Here is a 21,845-nt window from a genome sequence, read left to right as displayed (position 1 = left end):
AAATGGACATTTGAAAAAAAAAATGATAAGGTTACACTGATTGTGGCTATGAAATTAGCCATAGTGTAGAACTATAGCAGTTTGGCTATAATTCTGCATCTTAATATTAGTCCAACAGTATAGAGGGTGTACAGCTCTGTGAATACATCTTCTTAAACTCAGTGAATTTCAGTGGAATTGCTCCTATTCTCTGTTGTTCTCTAGTTAAGAATATCCAAATATTCTCCCATAGAGCTATAAAATGTAAATTGCTGCAACAAGCAGTTTGGACCCATTCTGCTGTGCCAACTTACTAATTAAAAGATGCCTCTCATTAGAGATGCATAATTTAAAAAAATCAAGGAGGTTCAGTAAAATAGATCAAAACCTTATTTTCTGACAGTTCAAATGGTCATTACCCTGAATTTAAAACAACAAGAAAGGAATGAATGCTCTTAAAATGTGTAGATGAGATTTTCATAAGGTCCAGAGAATATTACTGCTTTTGCTTGGCAATTCTCCCACTCATTCAAGTTATAGAGCATACTATATGCAAAATGCTATTGCTTGACGCAAGGACCTTCTATAATGAATTCAGCTCCATCCCTATTATGCTATTGGTGGTTACCATCAAGCCAAGGGAAACAAAATTATGTTAGACTTACCGGTTTTGATGGGTACATAGTAGCCCTAGTACATAGATAAAAATATTCCCTGAGATGTTTAATGTGAATGCAATAGGCTGGGTTTTCTTTGCTACAAAGTAAAACAATTCAAGATAGCCACCACAGGCATTTTAAAAATCCACTTAATAAACTAATTTCAAAATGATGTGATACCCATTTGGCGGTTGGCTATGAGTCATAAGAGTCTGAAATTATGAAATAAGAAATAGAAGTGATTTCTGAAAAGGTGCAAATTTCTGAAAAGGTGTGAGTTGTCGTTCAAGCAGAGAATCACTGGGTGCAGATACAGTCATGACACAATAAGCATCACTGATATTAGAAGAACTGTTCTCGTACAGATAAATCATCTTTAGTTCTAACGTTTGTCTTTTTAGTGGCCAGAAAGACAGCTAATATCTCCAACAACATAGTTTGCTCCACAAATAGGGTGTCCAGAAAAACAATAGGTTATGTGTACAGAATATTTTATATTTGAGTTGGACCAGAACATTTTAGGCCTTGGTCACCTTTGCTCCAAGGAAAGAAATCCAATCAATGGCAATTTGGTTAGTCAGTCTTTATGTAAGTTCCATTTATTCTCTGGGAACTTCAGGCAGATCTAAACTGACCACTTATCCTGGGACCAATTTACTGTGGCAAATTCCAGATCGGCCCCAGGATGGTTTAACCAACCCCTCCCCCCAGCTGCTGCGGAGGCAGGAGAGAGTAGAGAGTATCCAGCAGTGACAAACCTGGTTTACCTTTACTGTCCCTCCTTTCTCCTCACAGTGGCACCAATGGGTATGACATGGGTTGTACCAATTGTTCATTGCTAGAGGGAATTTTTACCTATAATGCACCCTCCCTCCTCCTTTTCTGATCATTTCATTGCTTCAGCCTTATCACTCCAGGTGACAAACAACTGACATAAACCATGTTGCATCTACTGGCCACCATGAAGAGGAGTATGGGAAGTACTAGTGAGTGGTATCTCGTATCCCTAATCCTTCTGAGCCAGGAAAACACGGAATGATCATGCAAACAGCTGTGGCCACTTCTGACTCAGAAGTTGTGGATTGCTGCAGATTCTGGAGGAGAATTCAGAGCAACTCACAGCTTAAGTTAATGTTTAAGGCCATGCTAATGTGTATCAGTTCTGTGCCATAGAACTGATTCACTGGCCCTTCACACGAAGGGCTTCATCAGATGAATCAGTTTTCGTATCCTAGGATGCTTCCACCCTGTTTTGGGGCTGGAGCCCCATGTTAGCCATCACATGACACCATGTGACTTCCAAAGAAGGCCCGACTCCCAACCCAGATGGAAACATCATTGGACACTAAAATTGCCCCATCTAATGAGAGTGTGAATTGCCCACTGCTCCCCTTTCTCCAGCTGTGAAACCAGGTCAAGCGGGATGCTTTGCCTGGCCTTTGTGATGATGTTGTAAGTGGGCAGTGTAAATATGCCCATTCTCTACATTCAACATCTATCTACATTCCATAGATTCATTGGGACTCCTTCAACTGGAAATATCAATTAAATTTAGGTAAGCTATTAAATCTTCAGAAAGTGTTCGATTGCACTTCTCAGTATTTTCCCCATTGGCCATGCTATCTAAGTCTGATAGGAGCTGCAATCCAATAACAAATAGAGGGATACACTCATCATACAGGCCTTGGTTTCTATTTTATACTACAAGCTATTATTAGGAGAAAATATCCTGCTTGATCTATCCCTTTTATGTACTTATATCATGGATTTTAATCCATCTATTCCCTAGATCCTGCCAGAGTATTTATTTCTGTGGCACTAAGCTTTTAAAGTGACAAACAAAAGCCATTATGTGTAGCTTGAACGAGTGTTCAACTTCCTGTATCTTCAAATAAATTCACTGCTATACATATCAATTGTGCATTTTACTGATCAGCAGTTTTTTTCCAGTTAAATAGTCGCATGAGTATCAAATTGGTATGTTTGTGTGTGCATGCCATTTATTTGTTGCTAGGCCAGGTTCCTATGTTTCAGTCTTAATTATCACTTTTAAAATGGAAGTAACATTAACATATTCTAGAAAAATTGTTTCATCTACTCTGAGTTATGGAGAACTTCGTTACACCTGTTCTAGAACCTACAGTCTAGAACTGAGGTGGGGAATCTTTTCATGTTGGGAGGCCACATTAATTTAGACATAATCACCTAAGGCTGCATTCAAGAAATTTCAATTAGATACACTTAAAATGCACATGATTTTGTAAAAATCTAACTTATGAACTAACTTCAAAAAGTGACAACTATTAATTTTAAAGTTAACAAATTTTAATGACTTTATTGTGTCTGTTTCTTCTTGTTAGAAAGTATTGGAATATTTGGTTGCAGCATAGAGGCCCACAGTCTCTGTTGATCTTCTTGGTGGGTATCTTGATTTTGGTTAGGCAGGATAATGTAGATTTACAGCAATAAATGGTTGAAAAGCAAGAAAGCATTTTTCTGGCATGTTGCGAATGCATGGGTATTCTACTGCTCTATTACATATTTCAGTTGGGTTGTCCTTAGCATCAAACAAAGATTATTTCATTGAAACTTATTTTATTCTTGGTATTTTAAATACATTTATTTTAAAATAAAAATGTAAAAAATGAACAAAAATGTTTTGATCAAAATAACATTTTTTTTGTAAAATTTTGATTCAGTCAAAAAGCCATACTTAAAGACTTAGAAGGTCACATGTGGTGTTAAGGTTGCAAGTTCCCCACCACTGGTTTAGAATCTCCTAGAACATATATAGGCCAGAGTCCACTGACCATTTTAATGCAGTTCGAAGGCAGCTTGATAGTGTGGTATTTATATGTCGCACACTGCATAAATATTCCACAGCAACCTTTAAGAGTTTTATAATGGGATAAGTAAAATCAAGGAATAGTCTGAAATAGAACCCTTAATGCACTCTAGTGTAAAACACATTGTAAGGTGAAAGTTAGTAAGGGATGGCATGTCACAGTTATTCACATATTCACAGGAGGGAGTTGGAAAAAAAACCCGCCCCATTCTGTTTGGCTGGCAGGAATTATTCTGCATTTAAGCAGCATCTAGGCCTTAAACCAATTCCAGGACTTCTCATCTAATCAGCCATATACTGAAGCTGTTTCCTTCTCTGTTGGTTTCACAGACCTAAGTGGTCAGTGCTGATGTGCCCTTAGTAACCTCTTCCTAGCCCAGCCTTTTTAAACCTGATGGAAATGTCATCTACCCCAATTGCTGGCCAGAATGGCACTCTTCCTGTGCAGCTAATTGCCTGATAAAGTAAATTCATGGATAGTTACAATTGCAGTATGCACGACTCCCCCAGATCCATGGGAGCAGTAGCAGTGGTTTCAAATACAGCATATGGCAAAAAAAAGAGTCTTGCTAAGATTTTCAAGGTATGCTTCCACGGGAAGTTAGCACAGAGCCACCCTGGAGGACCTAGAAAATTTCTAGAGAGTAATGCTATCTACAGATATTTTATTGGAGTCCACTATTATGCATGGTTTTCTGTTTCCATGTTAAATTCAGAAATATTTCCCCTGCAGATACAGATGATACCCTGTAGCATTAAAATCATGACTTTATTAGTGAAAACAGGTTTTATGCACATAAACGGGTTGTTTTCATGAAAAATAACATTTGTGCACACAAATAATAGTTATGCACAGAAAACGTTGATTTCTGAGGAGGAAACTTGTTTTTCTTTCCAGATTAAATTAAATCAGCAATTTTCTAATTAAAAAGTGTCCAGTTTCAGCACACAATAAATATCAGATTGATATTTTAAAAATTTCTCCTAATAAAGTGAAAGAAGTCGATTTTTTTATTTTATCTCTATCCTAGACTGAGAGAGTGAAACATAAATGCAGTACAGCTGAATAAGAAACACTTGTTCCATTAAAAACTATTTTGTTTTTCTATGAAGAAGATGTAGAAGGTTGTAATGCAATAATTAATTTTCTTTTAAAGAAATAGCATTACAAGAATAAACCCAAGTTTTCTACAATAAAGTGTGAATATAAAACTTTTGTTTACAAGTAGCTTTACTACTTTACTTATAGCCATATGTGATGTTCTGATTTTCTTTTCTTTCTTTCTTTTTTTTTTTTGAATGAATAAATTCAAGTGACAATTCTGTCAGTTTACATACGTTGTCACTTGCCTGGCAGAGAACAACATATATACATCAAAATGAACCAAACAATTACATTACCATTTTATCCTTGACTATTTGCACATTTGTACCTTACTTTCATTTAAATTGACATGAGCTGCCTTTAAACATGTACCAGAAGAAAGGCAGGACATGATACGTGTGTGTGTGTGTGTGTGTGTGTGTGTGTATGAATATGAAATAAGCAGCCATATTAATTAGCTGATTTACAAATTCATAGTAATTTAGATTAATATTTTACCTAGCAAAACTCTTTGGTGAGGGAACTTTTACTTAAAGCTAGGGATAAAACAAGAAACGCTTTCAAAAAGCTGCCAATTAAATGCCAGAGTTTTTAAAATATAATTATGTGAGTATCAATTTCTACTATAAAGATCTTAAGTTAGCTCAATGGTTTACTTAAAAAACTTAATTAAAGCCCAAATTCCCATAGACACAACATAATATCCAGTGACTCTTTCCCCAATTCCTACTTTGATTGTAATCTTGCCTTTATCTCCAAAAATAGTTTGGAACACAGACATGCTTTACATATAGTAGGTTTCTACTAAGATATCATTTATAATAATGGATGAATTCCTAACCATGGAAAGCAATATTTGAAATTCTAACATTTTTGTTTGTTTTCTATTACTGAACATTTGTTCTAGATATGCCAAAAAACCAGATGTGGCACAATGTGTTTAAAGTGATGACTTTGATCATGCATCACCTGTAATGGCTGAAATTTATTTAATGTATGTAATCAGTATGTATGATACTTATCACGTCTACATTCATATCTTGGTTTAACCAACTATTAGTGCAAAAAACTAGAAGAAAAATGGAGACACTGGAAAGCTGAATATTGGTTGATTCTGAAGAAAAGGATGTTAAGTTGGAGAGAACCCATGAATATAGAATTGGAGGCTCCCCATGATTTGGTAGTATACACACCAGACAGTGCAATAATATAAAGATTCAACTAATACAAAATAGAAGAAATGAAAATCAGGGAAAACCAAGGAAATGTAGCAAAGAGGTAGCTGCAAGAAGTTTGTAGCTGAACTGGTGAATCATATGGAGTTGGCATAAAATTATGTTTTGATGGACTAATTGTGGGGGAAAAATAATAAAAGAAATAACCAACAAAAATTAAGGATTAGAATAAGGAAATGAGCAAGTGTTTTAGATAAAAGTTCAAACAAAAAAGGATGGATCTTGGAAATTAATTTTAATTGTGTCTGTAATTGGCATGTTCTGCAGTATGCTTGGTATGGCATGTGATTGTGGAAGACAGTTTATAAATGACACCAATAGAGTGAAACCATTGCAATCATCAAATTCCCAGAATTCACAAAGTCCACCACTTCTTATTAGTATCTCTGTGAAAGTAATGAATTTAATGGAACTGAATGCTCATACTCTTTTTTGGAAAAAGTCACAAGTACTGAAAGATGCATTCAAGGAATTCATGACAATAAATCCAAACACTAAAAGTAACAACCAACCAACAACAGTCCCAACATGAAAGCAAAAGTTTTCTGGCTTGCAGCAGAAAAGCATTATGTTGACAAACTTATTAGCATTTACCCCAAACAAATCCACTTACCTCGACAATGTACACCTTCGTCATATCCATCAGGGCAGTCATAAATGCCGTTGCAGAGTTGCGACAAGTGAATACATCTGTTTGTGCCAATGCATTTAAGATGATTCAGAGGACATTTGAATTCTATTTCTTCAGGACCTAAAATAAGAAAGGATACAGATAATTAATATGCAGTTTGATTCTGTTCAAATAAATAAAGATTACTAAGGCAAAGAAAGCACTGTACTGACATGCATTTGCATAATATTTCCACTTTAATGCTAGCTGCAAGCTCTTTTATGCATTTTTCTACTGTGCAGCTTTTCTGTGCATTACTAGCAGAATTATAGTCTCTTAATAAGGATTAACATAATTAAAAGAAAATCAACTGCTTAAAGAGGATTATTTTATAAAATGAAGACTGTGCAATTTATCTTTTTTTTCTGGCAGATTTACTTTCTTCCAAAGATTAGGTTGCTGAAATTTATATTTAGAAATATTAGGAAATGATGTGCCAATTTTTCAAATATTATTTAATTATTATTTCTCAATGTGATCACAACATGAGGCTACTAGTCTACTGTTAGTGAACATAAGGCAATAATTAACAAGCCATAGTACAGGAAGTGGCAAATAAAGTGGTAAATTAAACAAAAGATGCAACTTGTTACTTATCACCTCATCAGATGGGCCAATTTGCTTGTTGTACACTGCTCCACCTCTCTTTTTGGCACAGAGCCCTTCACATGACATAAAGGGACTTCTAGCTGAGCTCCATGCTTAAAAAGGTAGCCTACCGCCACCACAGAAACATGGGAACCTTCCCGTGTTGCCTTCCTTTCAATAGGGGGGGGGGAAGGGAGCCAGGAGGCAACACTGTCCCCCCATGGGATAAAGAGGAAGGTGAGGCAAGCGATGTGGAGCATGGAGTGGCAGTTTCTCCACGCCCCCTGCTCAGAGCCCATGGATTCACCACGATGCAGGGAGAATCCATGGGCCTTTCTGATAAGGTCTCTAGAAAAAATGAAAGCCACAAATACATGTGATTAAAATTCTAGAATCTTTGTCCTATTGTAACATATTGTCCACTGACTGCTCTCTATGAATAAAGCAAAATGTACATTATTATTATTATTATTATTATTATTATTATTATTATTATTATTATTATTATTATTTTATTATGACACAGCAAACAAGATAGACATGCTGGATTTCGTATCACAAAATCACAAGTCGAACACTTCTCAATGTATTTTCGGATGATGGGTGCAGATCCCAGTAGGGTAGCCTTTTGCAGTTGGCAGATTGTAATTTTGTCAATGTCTATTGTTTCCAAATGCTTGCTAAGATCTTTTGGCACGGCACCCAGTGTACCCACCACCACCGGGACCACCTGCACTGGTTTCTGCCAGAGTCTTTGAAGTTCAGTCTTGAGGTCCTGATAGCGGCTGATTTATTATTATTATTATTATTATTATTATTATTATTACTATTACTATTATTACTATTATTGTCATTATTATTACTTTTACTATTATATCCTGCCTTTCCCCCAGTTTGGGACTTGGTGTTGCCTACATGACATAAAACAGACTTAATTAAAAATTCACAATATGCAAAAATTAAAAATAAATTAAAATTAAAAAAATAAACCCCATTAAAAATGTAAGCCATAAGACAAAAAGATTATAGTAACATTCAACTTTAGTTGATTTCTGTGTACAGTGTGGAGCAATTCTATATTCACATAAAGTATTGGAATAATAATAATAATAATAATAATTATAATAACTATATTTATAGACAACCTTCTCTCCCCGAGGGGACTCAGAGGAGTTATAGATGGTTCTCAGTTGGTAACTTAGCAAAGACTGTTCTCAGTAACATAAGTAAAGGTAAAGGTTTCCCCTGACGTTAAGTCCAGTCGTGACCAACTCTGGGGGTTGGTGCTCATCTCCATTTCTAGGCCGAAGAGCCTGCGTTGTCCATAGACATCTCCAGGTCATGTGGCCAGCATGACTGCATGGAGCGCTGTTACCTTCCTGCTGGAGCGGTACCTATTGATCTACTCACATTTGCATGTTTTCGAACTGCTAGGTTGGCAGGAGCTGGGGCTAACAGCGGGTGCTCATTCCGCTCCCAGGATTTGAACCTGGGACCTTTTGGTCCGCAAGTTCAGCAGCTTAGTGCTTTAACGCACTGTGCCACCAGGGGCCCCTTCTCAGTAACATGACCAACTTAAAAGACCTTTCTTCTACAGGTTTCGCTCCTATACTGCTCCAGATCCTAAGATCCATGACTCTGGAGAAAAGGGATATCACCTTTATAGTAATGTTCTTAGTTTGTTGAAAGGCAGGATCTATGAGGAATGCAATCCAAATGATCAAGGGTAATCTTGTGGTCAGCTATTCTGCCCCGCCCCGCCCCATATGACAGAGGGAAAGTGGCCCACACTGCTTAAACAGGGCATGCAAGTATATTAAAAGGGGAAGTCAAAATGCTTTAGGAATGGATTGTCCCTGAGGACCATGTGTTTCACCTAAAAGGGAAACTGAAAAGTAGGTCTAGGACGGACCCTTTGTCTCAAGTGTTTCCTCACCAAATTGAATCCCTCTGTTGTATCTCACAGGATCCCACAGTTGACCTCAATTTCTGTTTATATTTCTATGATGGGTTAGCAATGTGTTGTTATCCTTTTTTTTTCTTCCTCTATTATCCTCTCTGTATCTCTCACCTTGCACCATCACTTCTCCCCACTTTCCCCCTTGAGTTTTGTAGAAAACACAATGAACTTATTTTCCAACATATTTATGCACAAAGATAGTTTCAAATGCTGCCTGTTGACAACAGACCTGAGAACATGCATTTCTCTAATCTTCTTTTATGCTTTTACAAGACTGCTAACAAACAGATTGTAGAAAAGGCTGACTAACATGTCATAAAAAGTTTAGGAGGTGAGAGAAAAGCTCTATTGGGCTTCATAGAATCACAGAGTTGGAAATGTCTTCATAGAATTTTTGAGTCCAACTCCTTGCTCAGTAGTGTAGGAGCTCCAGCTAAAGCATCTCTAGCAGGCATCTGTTCAGTCTCTTTTTGAAGATATCAAAAGGAGACCCCACTGCCTCTCTGAGCTGTTGGTTCCATTACCAAACCACTCTTATTATCAAGTTCTTTCTAATATTTAATTGAAATTTGCAATCCTGTAAGTTAAAACCATTAGACTGAGTCATTCCCTGGGACAGCAGGGAACAAAACTGCCCCCTCCTCTCTGTGACAGCCCTTTCAGTATTTAAAGAATGCAGGCCAGTCCTGTTACTTCTGAGTTTGGGAGGCTAATTCAATGAAGGGCCATTTGGTGGCTTTTCAGTTTGTTCCAGGGATCCTTAAACCTTTTTAAGCAGAGGGCCGGTCCACAATCCTTCAGACTGTTGAGGGGCTGAATTATCATTTGAAAAAAAAAATATGAACAAATTCTTATGCACACTGCACATGTCTTATTTGTAGTACAAAAACAAATAACAACAATAATGAAAGAACAATACAATATTTAAAAATAAAAACAATTTTAACCAACATAAACCTATCAGGATTTCAATGGGAAGTGTGGGCCTGCTTCTGGCCAATGGGATAGTTAATTAGGATTGTTGTTGTTGTTGTGTGCCTTCAAGTCATTTCAGACTTTGGGCAAGCCTAAGTCTAAAACTGAGGGCGGGGCCAGGTAAATGACCTTGGAGGGCTGCATGTGGTCCATGGACTTTAGTTTCCGGACCCCCGATCTGTTCAATGGAAATATAACATTTGTTATTTCCAAATGATATCAGCAACACATTTTTGGAATGGGTGCATTATGTGAGATGAACTGAGCTTGATTTGCTTTATGTCAGAAGATAAGAGGACAGAACACTCTGAAAAATAGCATTCTGAATTGCACTGTCCAATTGCTCTAGAAAAATCCTGCTTTTTTCAGCAGGCCTACTTGGAGATAATTGGTTATAAATTGGAGTCTCTGCTAACTGCTGATGGAAAGATACTGAGTAAACAATCAAGATCCTTTTACAATGAGAAATGGAAAATTGAATTATTTTGTTGATTGCTAAAAATCAGATATCTAAACTCATAGCTTTGAAGAAGATTACCTTATCTTTTATAAAGACAGGTGGCTTTTTGTATTTTCTTCTGCTACAATAAAAACATAAAGATCACAGGGACATTATGAAATCTTTAAAATATTATCTGACTGCGGATCATTGAAGGGGATCACAATAAGCACTTGCAGAAGCCTATTTGTTTGTGAAGAGAAGATGGCTTGAAATGAAGATGAATAGGCTTTCAGAAATATATATTAATCATGAAATACAGTTCCAAGGGAATTTTTCTTATTCTGTTTACGGAAATAAATAAACAATAGTTTACGAGGGGTGATTAACATAAAAATGTGATTATTCTGACACTGAGTAGTTTGGCTATATATAGTTAATATTCTTCCTTGGCATATTGCTCTTTCAAGGCTAGGTAACAATACAGAATAAATTTATGCTAGAAGCTGAGTCAGAATGCCTTAAAGTAATGGGAGACTATTCTTCACCTCCATTCAGGGCCACCTTGCCCTTGGGCTTTTCAGACTCTGACTGCAGAAGGAGAATGGTCTTAATTGGTTGCCATGCTGGCATGGACTACCTTACTCCAGAGAACACTGTTCTGTACTAAAGATAGTACCTTTGTGTTTGATTACTTTCATTTTGATACTGGTGATTAAAGTTTGTAGCCTGACTATATTTTGCAGTATATCTAGCACTCAGGTTGCAAGATAGACTTACAGTGGGCCTGCTCTGTCTGCCGAGGTTTTTTCCAGGGCCCCACATGGATATGGAAAAATGTGAATGATCATGCCCCATATTTTTATGTGGCAAAGTGCGTTAAAGCACTGAGCTGCTGAACTTGCAGACCAAAAGGTCCCAGGTTCAAATCCCGGGAGCAGCTTGAGCACCCACTCCTGCCAACCTAGCAGTTCGAAAACATGCCAATGTGAGTAGATCAATAGGTACCGCTCCGGCGGGAAGGTAACGGTGCTCCATGCAGTCATGCCGGCCACATGACCTTGGAGATGTCTACTGACAACGCCAGCTCTTCGGCTTAGAAATGGAGATGAGCACCAACCCCCAGAGTCAGACATGACTGGACTTAACGTCAGAGGAAACCTTTACCTTTTAATATGAACATATATGATTTACGATGCCTGCATTCATGTCATCACCATTTAACATGGAGTGTGATGATTTGTGGTTGGTGGAAATCATGAAACTGGAGCCTGTGAACCTGGAAACACCAGCGTATCTAACTTGACCTAATATTGTAAGAAAATGTTTAGGATATTGGATTGCATCTATGTTTGAAGAACTACAATACCTAGATTATCAGTTTGATTTAATGGTTTGCAAGACAAGCAATGAATCCATGGTTTATCATGAATAAAACGTATGCTTTTTCTTACTTAGTTGGTCACAGACAACTTTCCTTTTCTAATTTGCTCCCTTCCAAAAACCAGGGTGAAGATCTTATTTTTTTCCCTCTGGTTAGTCAGTTTGAGGATGGAGGAATAAATCTGAGAAAGAAAGCTGTCAAGTGCCAGAAAATAAGAAAAAGATAAACAAACTACAGAGGAGGGTTTGTGACTTTTTAACCCTGTCCAACTGCTAGCAGGAACAATCTAGTAGCATATACTAGCAAGGAGCTTGTTCTTGACAAGCCATCCATTCTGTAGATCTCTGCCTTGTCATGTCCAGCAAACACATCCAGTGTTATGAAATATGAAAGACAACAGCAAGCACAAGCAAATTAGTATTTGAGAGAAGGTGTAGCAAAGGAAACCCTCCTGGAATTTTATCCCTTCTTCGTTACCTATGGCACTCTGGCCAATGTTGACATCCTGAGTCCCTAGTTTACCTGAGCTTGGGGAATATGGGCTGACTATGTAAACAGATCCAACTGGTTGTGTCTTAACTGCTACACTTAACTGCTTACATGAGCCCAATGCTGTCGTTTGCTCAAGATTCTTAAGTTGAATTCGGAGTAACCCACAACTTTAAACTGAGTTTTAAGGATACATTAAGCATCCTTGGCCCATGCTGAACTGAATCAACTGTGTGTGTTATGCAGCCACCGTGGAGCTGATTCACTCCACCTTCAGGATAATGGCATAATGTACATGTTCCCAAGGGCTCTCTTGAAGCAGGAAGGAAATTGGTAAAACCACACTCCCAATAAAACCTTCTTGATATTGCTGGACTTCAGGTGCCAACTGCCCTAATCAACCAGTATAGTCATTAGTGAGTAACTCTCTAGAGTTGCAATCCAACTGGAGGGAAACACAGATCTAGTACTATCATTTGCTGGTAAGCTATATCATACTCAATGATACTTAGGATTTTTTTTTAAAAAATGCACCCACCCCCAACCCCAAATTTTCACAAATGTTAGCTATACCTAAGAGAACCAGTGTGGGGTAGAGGTTTGAGTATGCCCCTGAAATTTGAATTCTTACTCTGCTACGGAAACCCACTGTGTGACCTTGGAAAAATCACATTCTTCCAGTCTCAGAGGAAAGCACAGTCAACACTCCTCTGAATAAATCTGGCAGAAATTGATTTTTCTTTTTTCTTTTTCTTTTTGCAAGAAGAGGCTTCTCAATAAAAGCAATAACAGTAAGATTAAATAAGATTAATTACAAATTTGTGTTGGTGTTACATTGTATCTGAGGAAATGATATGGATCACCTTTTTATTCGTCAAAATCTGACTTATCAAAGAAGGGTGAAGATGCAAGAGACATGGAAGGAAATTAATTTCTTCCCAATGACTTTAAAAATTGAGATTGAATTTTCAATTGAAGGAAAAGATTGAGGATGAAGAAATTAAATCCTCAGAGGAAGGAATGGAAGAAATAATAAGTGAAAGAATTGAAAAGAAACAAGGGGGCAGCTTGGTATGTGTGAACTAAAAATGATAAAGAAATTTCTGAAGACTTGGACACAAATACTAGGTCTGTGTGATCAATGATTTTTTCCCCAATACTCATTACTAAATTAGGGGGTTATGGTGAATCATTTCTAAAGTGTTTCTAAAATATCCTAAGGGGTCAGTATCATAGCTATAATGATATAACAAAATGTTTGTTACTTTTTTGTTATGTAATTGTGTGAGTGAGGAAGCTTCTGGGACTCCTTTCTTCCTCATTTTAGAGCTATCATGATGAAACTTGCTACAATTGTAGAACACATTTACCACTGTTGCCATCCTCCCCTCCCCATTTTCAGAACTTTTCACACATCCACTGATTTGGGGGACTTAAAAAAATTATGAACAACATTAAAAAAAACTACAAGAGCTATCTCCTTGAATTTCTATTTTCAATGATACAACATAATGAGGGCATCATTTCCCCCAAGTTTCAGAAAGATTTGTACATCCACTAATTTTTAAGGAATTTTAAGTTGATCAACATAAACTGAACAGTGCTATTTAACTGGAAGACCTCAGGAGCTATCCAATCCAAACCTCTTCTGCCAGGCAAGAAAAACACAGTCAAAGCACCCCCAATAGATGCCCATCCAACCTTTGAAATAATAATAATAATAATAATAATAATAATAATAATAATAATAATAATAGGAAACCTACTAGAGAATCTTTAGAGCTACTGCCTCCCAACTTTGCCTATCTCGCAGGGTTGATTCAAGTGCCAGGAATCCCCCTTTATCTCAAAATCTCTTTAGAGAATGAACACCAAAACTTTCAGAGAAGAAATCTGAGAAATATAGTTTCCCAGAATCCTGCTCACTTCAGAATACTGGGGCTGCCCATGTTAAAGCCTTAATGTGAATGTGGTCTTTGTCTATCTCTTATGTGCCGGGGGGGGGGGGGGCTTTTTCCTTGCTGGGCCAGCCAGCCAGCCATTGCTCCCTCCTTTCCTCACTGTCCCATTTGGGGAAAAAGCAGAGCTTTTCCCTCCAGCCTCACCATCTTCCATGGGGGCCTTTGGGGGGGAATAAAGCCAGCCCCTTTTGGGGGTGAAGCGGTGCCTACGACTGAGACCTGGAGCCATTTATGAGACTTACATAACTCTTCTGAAATTCATAGGTCAGTGTTTTGAATCAAGTTTTTTTGCATGTTTCTTAATATTGCATTTTATGTACGAATCTAATGAAATAGACACAACAAATGAGGCACAACTATCTAAGGCAAGCAATTGGAATAATAAAGCATACTGGGTACAAGTTAACCTGGAAAGAAAGTGGGATGATGGTCACACTGGGAGTCAAGGCTCTTCTGGACTCTTGGACACGCTTCTGGAATGAGCTTAATGTATTCCAAGTAGACTGGAATGTACTTAGTCCTAATCCTTTTTTATACTGGTTTTAAACCACTTCATTGGATGTGTTGCAATAGCAGATTCCCAGATTAGCTTAGTGTTTACACCTTATTTTATTTTTTTGGTTATTTAATATTTAATGTTTATTTTACTTAAGTCATATTTGTCTTTACTGTTCTAATGTAGCACAAATCCTATGTAAAATCATACTACATATTTTTGACATTAATATTGAAATCTGAAATATATACAGAAAGTCTTTTTGCACAGCTCTAACAAATACATAGGGCTCCCTGGTGGCACAGTGTGTTAAAGTGCTGAGCTGCTGAACTTGCGGACCAAAAGGTCCCAGGTTCAAATCCGAGGAGCAGAATGAGCGCCCGCTGTTAGCCCCAGCTCCTGCCAACCTAGCAGTTCGAAAACATTCAAATGTGAGTAGATCAATAGGTACCGCTCTGGCGGGAAGGTAACGGCGCTCCATGCAATCATGCTGGACACATGACCTGGAGATGTCTATGGACAACGCCGGCTCTTTGGCTTAGAAATGGAGATGAGCACCAACCCCCAGAGTCGGTCACGACTGGACTTAACGTCAGGGGAAACCTTTACCTTAACAAATACATAATGCTGGTGCCATTTAAAACATTGCAGAATGGAGGAGTGGAAATGACTATGGGGAAGATATGGTAAGTAACACTGGGAATGTTTGAGAGTGAGAGGGTAAGAAGGGTTTTTAATGGAGAAATGTTTTCCTTCAACATTTGTACAATTAAGTGACAAGTGCCCATTTTGTTCTATGGAAGACATTTTAGAAAATGCTAGGGATTACAATTGAGTAGGAAATAAATAAAGGCTGAATCTTCTGGATTTCATATATTATCATAGGCCTTGCTAAATGATAATAATGTAAGAGTTTAATAAAGACATTGTTTCTGGGGAATTTGAAGTAAAGGAATAGATATAAAACAACATTGGTTGACCTAAGGCATTCTTTATAAAGGTTTCTGAGATAGATTGATAAGGTTTTTAGATGCCAAGAAGGGATATTTTTAATTTAAAAAGATTTAAATTGCATGATTATTATGTGTAAAATACATTTGACTAGGCTGAACTCATTGTTTTACAGATGTGACTCCAAATCCCATGATTACTAGCAGATCTGAGCAATATTGCAGGATGAAGAATTTGGAAACGTAATAATATTTGAAGAACAAATTTTCTCATCCCTGCTTTGGGTCATTATTAGTCGTTATTTGCCAGAGAGTTGCACTACATACGTAAAACATAATGAATGTACTACTGGAGAATTTCAAAGCAATCCAAAAAATGCATTCAAATTCAAATAGTTCAAATCCACTGTGCTTTAAAATTCAGAGTTTTGTTTTTAGCTATACATTTATCTCCTCTTCCCCCTTTCTCTTCAACAAACCCACTTTACCATTGGAACAGACACAATAGAATGGGCAGGTGGTAAATTATGCTCCCTTCCCAAATGATCTCATATATGTTAATACGGCATAATGCAATAATACATAATGCATTTGAGAACACTTTGTATCAGAAAAAGACAGTTAGGTATAAATTGTCTCAGGTTTTAAATTGACTTAAAAAGGAAACCCAGATGAATCATACTTTCCAAGGCTCACATCCTTTGTATCTCTATAGTTAAATTGCCTCATAATGGAAATGTCTACAAGAAATGTTCTTTTGCAGTTCTGCCACATAAGATTTTTTTAGGCGGAAATATAAAATGTAAGTATAGGAAGTAATGATTTTCACATAGAAATTTGGGGCAGGAGATTTCTTAATTCTTTGAGTCAGCATTTCTTAACCTGGGGGTCATGGCCCCTGGAGGAATCACCAGGGGGGCGGCGAGAGGTGTTGCCAAAGACCAGTATTTTCTTTTGGTCGTGGGGGTTTTGTGTGGGAAGTTTGACACAATTCAATCATTGGTGGGGACCAAGGGGCTCTTTGATTGTAGGTGAACTATAAATCCCAGCAACTACAACTCCCAAATGCCAAGGTCTATTTTCCCCAAACTCCACCAGTGTTTAAATTTGAGCATATTGAGTATTTGTGCCAAGTTTGGCCCAGATCCATCACTGTTTGAGTCCACAGTGCTCTCTGAATATAGGTGAACCACAACTCCAAAACCCAAGGTAGATGCCCACTAAACCCTTCCAGTAGTTTCTGTTGATCAGGAGAGTTATGTGTGCCAGGTTTGGTTCAGTTTGATCATTGGTGAAGTTCAGAATGCTCTTTGATTGTAGATGAACTATAAATCCCAGCAACGACAACTTCCAAATATAGCAATGAAAATAATTTTATGGTTGGGAGTCACCACAACATGAGGTACTGCATTAAGGGGTCACGGCGTTAGGAAGGTTGGGAACCACTGCTTTAAGTGATCATCTCATAATGTTATCCAGTATTGATACCAAGTTTTTATCTGAGTCCTGAACCATATAACAGCCTGACTCTTTCTTTATCTGAGCATATTAAATCAACAGGTGGCATGAACCAGCTTTGTCCTTCTAGTCTGTACGTCAAGCATTGTTGCCATAACTTCCATCAACCATGCATGAATAGCAGAATTAATTGGGGTATCTGCGTAAGATATTAGGGATGTGAATTGTACAGGACAAAAATGATCCTCTTGACAATGACCTTGGATTTCTACAGTTACCTAGAAAGTGAGCCAGGACTTCACCGAGCCCATCATAAGGCTTCCAGTGTTTTCCATAATATTCTTGGTGCTGGTAATCAAAACAAAAACATTTTTGTGGCATTTTTCATAAAGTCTATGGTTCTTCTCTACCGTATTATGTGATAAATAATGACTATAATTAATGTGAAATAACACTATCTTTAAGCTAGAAAGAGTTACTCACGCAACTCCCATGAAATCCATATTTTAAAAGCAAAGGTTGAAATAGTAATACTATATTCCTGAAGAATACAGCATTTGGGCAATAAACTTTAAACCCATAAATAAGAAATTGAGAGAATGTTTAAGAGACCCAAGAAATAATTTTCTTGCACTTTACACAAAAAAGAAGAGGAGTCTTAATTTATGGATAGTAAACATTTTATGGAAAAACTGCATTGTTTTTCATCTCTATTACAGAACAAATAGATATTTTCAGATCCAGTTCAGTCAGCAAAGAGAAAACTCAGAGCATTTGTATATTGTGTTTCATATATTTAAACCACACCTCAAATGCCAAGCACATTCAGTTTTCCACTGTTTCAGTTTCTATATATATTAGAACTATGTAGAAACTGAAACACCTGAGAACTGATAGATAATTCAGTATCTTTTAAAATGCCCTGAATGTTGGCATGTAGTTGAGAACTAAGGTAAAGGTAAAGGTTTTTCCCTGACAAGAAGTCCAGTCGTGTCCAACTCTGGGAGTTGGTGCTCATCTCCATTTCTAAGCCGAAGAGTCCATGTTGTCTGTAGACACTAGGGTTGTCCAAATTTTCGTTATGTTCCTCGTTTCGTAATTATTTCGGATTGTTCTCGTTTATTGAAACGAGTATTGAAACGTTTTCCCTGGGCGCAACTGGCAATGTAATTCAAACCATCATTGGCCCATTCTCTAATTGTTTCTTAAAATTTTCATTAAATTTTTTCCTTCCAATTTTTTTTAATATTTTTTTAAAAAAAATATTATTATTATTTGTTTCTGCAACCTAACATGAATGGGAGCCTAGTGCAGCCTAACATGGCTACCACTCCCTGGCCAATCAGAGACTTCCACGATGGCTGAAAAAGGTGGGGGCTAGCATCCTCCACGTCCACGTGGAGGATCTCTATAAAAATCCCCTCCCCAACTGAGCCAAGCCATTCTGGGCTAGGATACCGAGGAGAGAGGGTGGTTCGCGCGCGCTGGGAAGCTGCTTGCTTGCTTGGGGGAGAGAGGGCTAAGTGACTGTTCTGGCTATAGGGGGTAGAGTGTCTGTCTGTTGTTGCTGGTTCGATATTGTGGTTTTTTTTTTTTTTGGAAATTGGCTTGGGGCTTGTGGCAGAGTCCTTGCTGTGGCTTTAGGGAACTTTTATTTTCCAAAGGACGTCTGCGTTCCTGCAAGTGCAGAGCTTGGGGTGCTTTACTTTTCTACTCCAGAGGGAGTCCCTTTGCCTTTCTGTTTTCTTTTTTGGAATTTAGCAATCACCACATCAGCCCTTCTTTGCAATCCTGAAAAGGGGGGGGGGGGCTTGAAAATAATAGTTTCCAAAGGACGTCTGCGTTCCTGCAAGTGCATTACTTCCCTCCTGCTCCGTTTGTAATCCCAAGCCCCCGGGCTGAGTGTTATTGCAGCAATCACAAAGACACACATTGTTTTCAAACCTAAAGGGTACATTGGAAGAAATAGTTTCCAAAGGACGTGGGGCACCCGCCAAGGCATTGCTTCCCTCACGCTCCATTTCTATTCCCAAGCCTTGGGCTGAGTTTTATTTCTGCAATCACAAAGTCAGACATTGATTTGATTCAATAGAGGGTCCACAGCAATTTATAGTTTCCAAAGGACGTTGCCAATCCTGTCAAGGCATTGCTTGGCGTGTGCTGCATTTCTAATCCAAAGTCTACACAAGTAGAAGAGGGACTTTTACAGTGATAAGAACCCAATTGAACAGGAAATAAAACTTTCAAACCAGGAACAGGTTTCTTCAAATATTGAAAAGTAGTGTATTATAAAAAGTTATGAAAATTTGCCAAAAATCATAGGAGAAAGTAAACATTCTGCAATTTGTTGAGCAAAGAGTGTGGAATGTGTTCTCCCACTGTACCAAATTTGATGAGAATAGCTCAAGAAATGAGGGAGGGAGACCCCCAGAAAAGTCCCCCCCGGTTTCCTGTTTTTTGGCGATTGCGCATGCGCGTCCGCCATTTTAGAAACATTTTAGAAACATTACGAATTTTCGGAAATATCCGAAAATTTCGGGTGAAAAATTAAGAAATAATTTCTATATCGAAGAGCCGGCACCCCCTACTTTAGAAACGAGAATTGAAACATTTTTTCCATCGATCGGTCAAGCCTAGTAGACACCTCCAAGATCATGTGGCTGGCATGACTGCATGGAGCACAGTTATCTTCCCATCATAGCAGTACCTATTGATCTACTCACATTTGCATGTTTTTGAACTACTAGGATGGCAGAAGCTGGGGCTGACAGCAGGAGCTCACCCCACTTCCCAGATTTGAAACTCCGACCTTTTGGTCAGCAAGTTCAGCAGCTCAGCAGTTTAACTCACTGTTCCACTGGGAGCTCCTAGTTGAGAACTAAACATAGCAGTAATTCTATGCTATTTGTCATAATTGTCTAAACTGCCTATTCATCACATTTGTAAGGACAGTATGGTCTATGCATTTGATATTTAACCCTCTTCAGATAAAGGGGATATTTCAGTATCCCAAAGTCACTCCTTTTTCCAATATTTACAATTCAATATACTAGAAATGTGATTTTTTTTCAAATTCATTACTGTAAGAGTTATGTCCCTAAGTATCAACACATATGGACTTTCTTCTCTTTGTTTAGCAAACAAAATGTGTAAAAAAATGAATTTTTTATATCCTTTGGGGTTTTTTCCTCCTGAAAACAAAGAAGACTGACCTCTATTCAAAAGACAGTCTCATGCCATCTGAATATGTACCTTCTGGCTCTGGATGTTTAAATAGTGTTGAGTACTCTTGATTTTGTAGCACAAATGAATATGGGGAATGAACATTCTCCTTGGGATCATGAAATCACCCAGATTAAGACCGTCAGTATATTTTCTTTTATTTGCCTGAATGAGAGTCTGAGAGCTTATGCATTGTGTTTTACAAAGCCCCATTGAAAAAAACAAGCTTGTACCATATTCACACTGCAACTGCTCGAGGGTTCTTATCAGCTTTGGGATAATGAGCTTTAGTCATGAAAAACAACAAAGGGAGTGGGGGAGAGAAACAAAGAAAAACTAGAGTTGACAATGAGGTTATCTGCAAAGCTAAAAATATATACATCTTGGCATCTTTCTGTTAAGGTAGTTAGACCAGCAGATGACGAATGCCACAATAAAATCGTCTGTTTTGGAACTAAACAATAAAATGGTTCATTCAAATACTTTTAGAAAGAAGAAACATTTTATTTCAGGATTGGGTTTCTTTTTTGTTTTGTTTTGGTACATTTCACTCTGAATGAGAGCTTCCAGATTCCAATCAAAAATGGCCATTGATTCTAGGTTTATGCTTTAACTGTTGTGGTATAATTAAGCTGTTCCAGACTTTAGCATAAATGACCCATTCAAATTAACTTGAGAAGAGTAGTTTTCTTTGGCATTGGAGCCTTAATGGTTTGAAAACCAGGAAATGTACAGCTTGGTCTGCATTGTACAGTAGAGATCTAAAGGAATGAACTGTATCCTCCTACTGTGTCTCCAGCTTCTACAAGCAACTTAATTATCAAGCCTAACCACATCCAGTTTCAAAGTGCATAACAGAGACTTATTGGGTACATTGATGCAGTGTAGCCACTCACTGACTCCGCTATGACATTTCTTCTCTTCTAGTTGTTGTCTAATGAAAATGAAAAAATCAGGGCAATTTACGCATATTCACTTGAACTAGTCTGACTTTTCAAGAAGCCTCTACAAATGAGGGGAAAGGTAACTGAAAAGTTGAAAGTCAAGAACATCAGATCTGTCTAGGAGTTACTAAAAATCACAATAACTGGAAATTATTTTGCACACAAGGAAAGACACCACTTTGTCCACCAAGTTCCCACTATGGTTAATGAGCAGTGTCAGGGATATTATTAGAGGACGGAAAGGACATTCTTTTATAAAATTTAATTGTGGCTCAAAAGAAAACAAGCTTTAAAAAGACTTTAACTTGTACATAATAAAAGCTAAGAATATGTTAGGGCTGCCTGTCAAGACATAGGAAAGAGTCCCTCACAAATTCCTACTATTGTGCTGATCATGGTATGGAGATAACCTTCAATTCTGAAGGTTATTGCTAATAAGTCTGGCACATTCCACCAAGTGGTAAGGTTTTGAGTATGTTTTTAACA

At 37.7% G+C, this 21,845-nt stretch overlaps 1 protein-coding gene across 5 annotated transcripts in view; it reads right to left on the bottom strand.

Annotated features, from left to right (window-relative positions):
* The window catches only part of lrp1b (LDL receptor related protein 1B), a 1,066,453-nt gene that overhangs the window by 601,919 nt on the left and 442,689 nt on the right, over positions 1 to 21,845 (bottom strand). For all 5 annotated transcript variants that reach the window (XM_016994954.2, XM_062970961.1, XM_062971003.1 and 2 more), the window contains one exon: positions 6,437 to 6,574. In XM_016994954.2, the coding sequence (XP_016850443.2) occupies positions 6,437 to 6,574 (138 nt within the window). The remainder of the gene's footprint in view (positions 1 to 6,436; positions 6,575 to 21,845) is intronic.

Source organism: Anolis carolinensis, chromosome 1 (genome assembly GCF_035594765.1).
Source record: "Anolis carolinensis isolate JA03-04 chromosome 1, rAnoCar3.1.pri, whole genome shotgun sequence".
NCBI lineage: Eukaryota > Metazoa > Chordata > Lepidosauria > Squamata > Dactyloidae > Anolis > Anolis carolinensis.
This window is presented reverse-complemented; position numbering and strand designations above follow the sequence as displayed.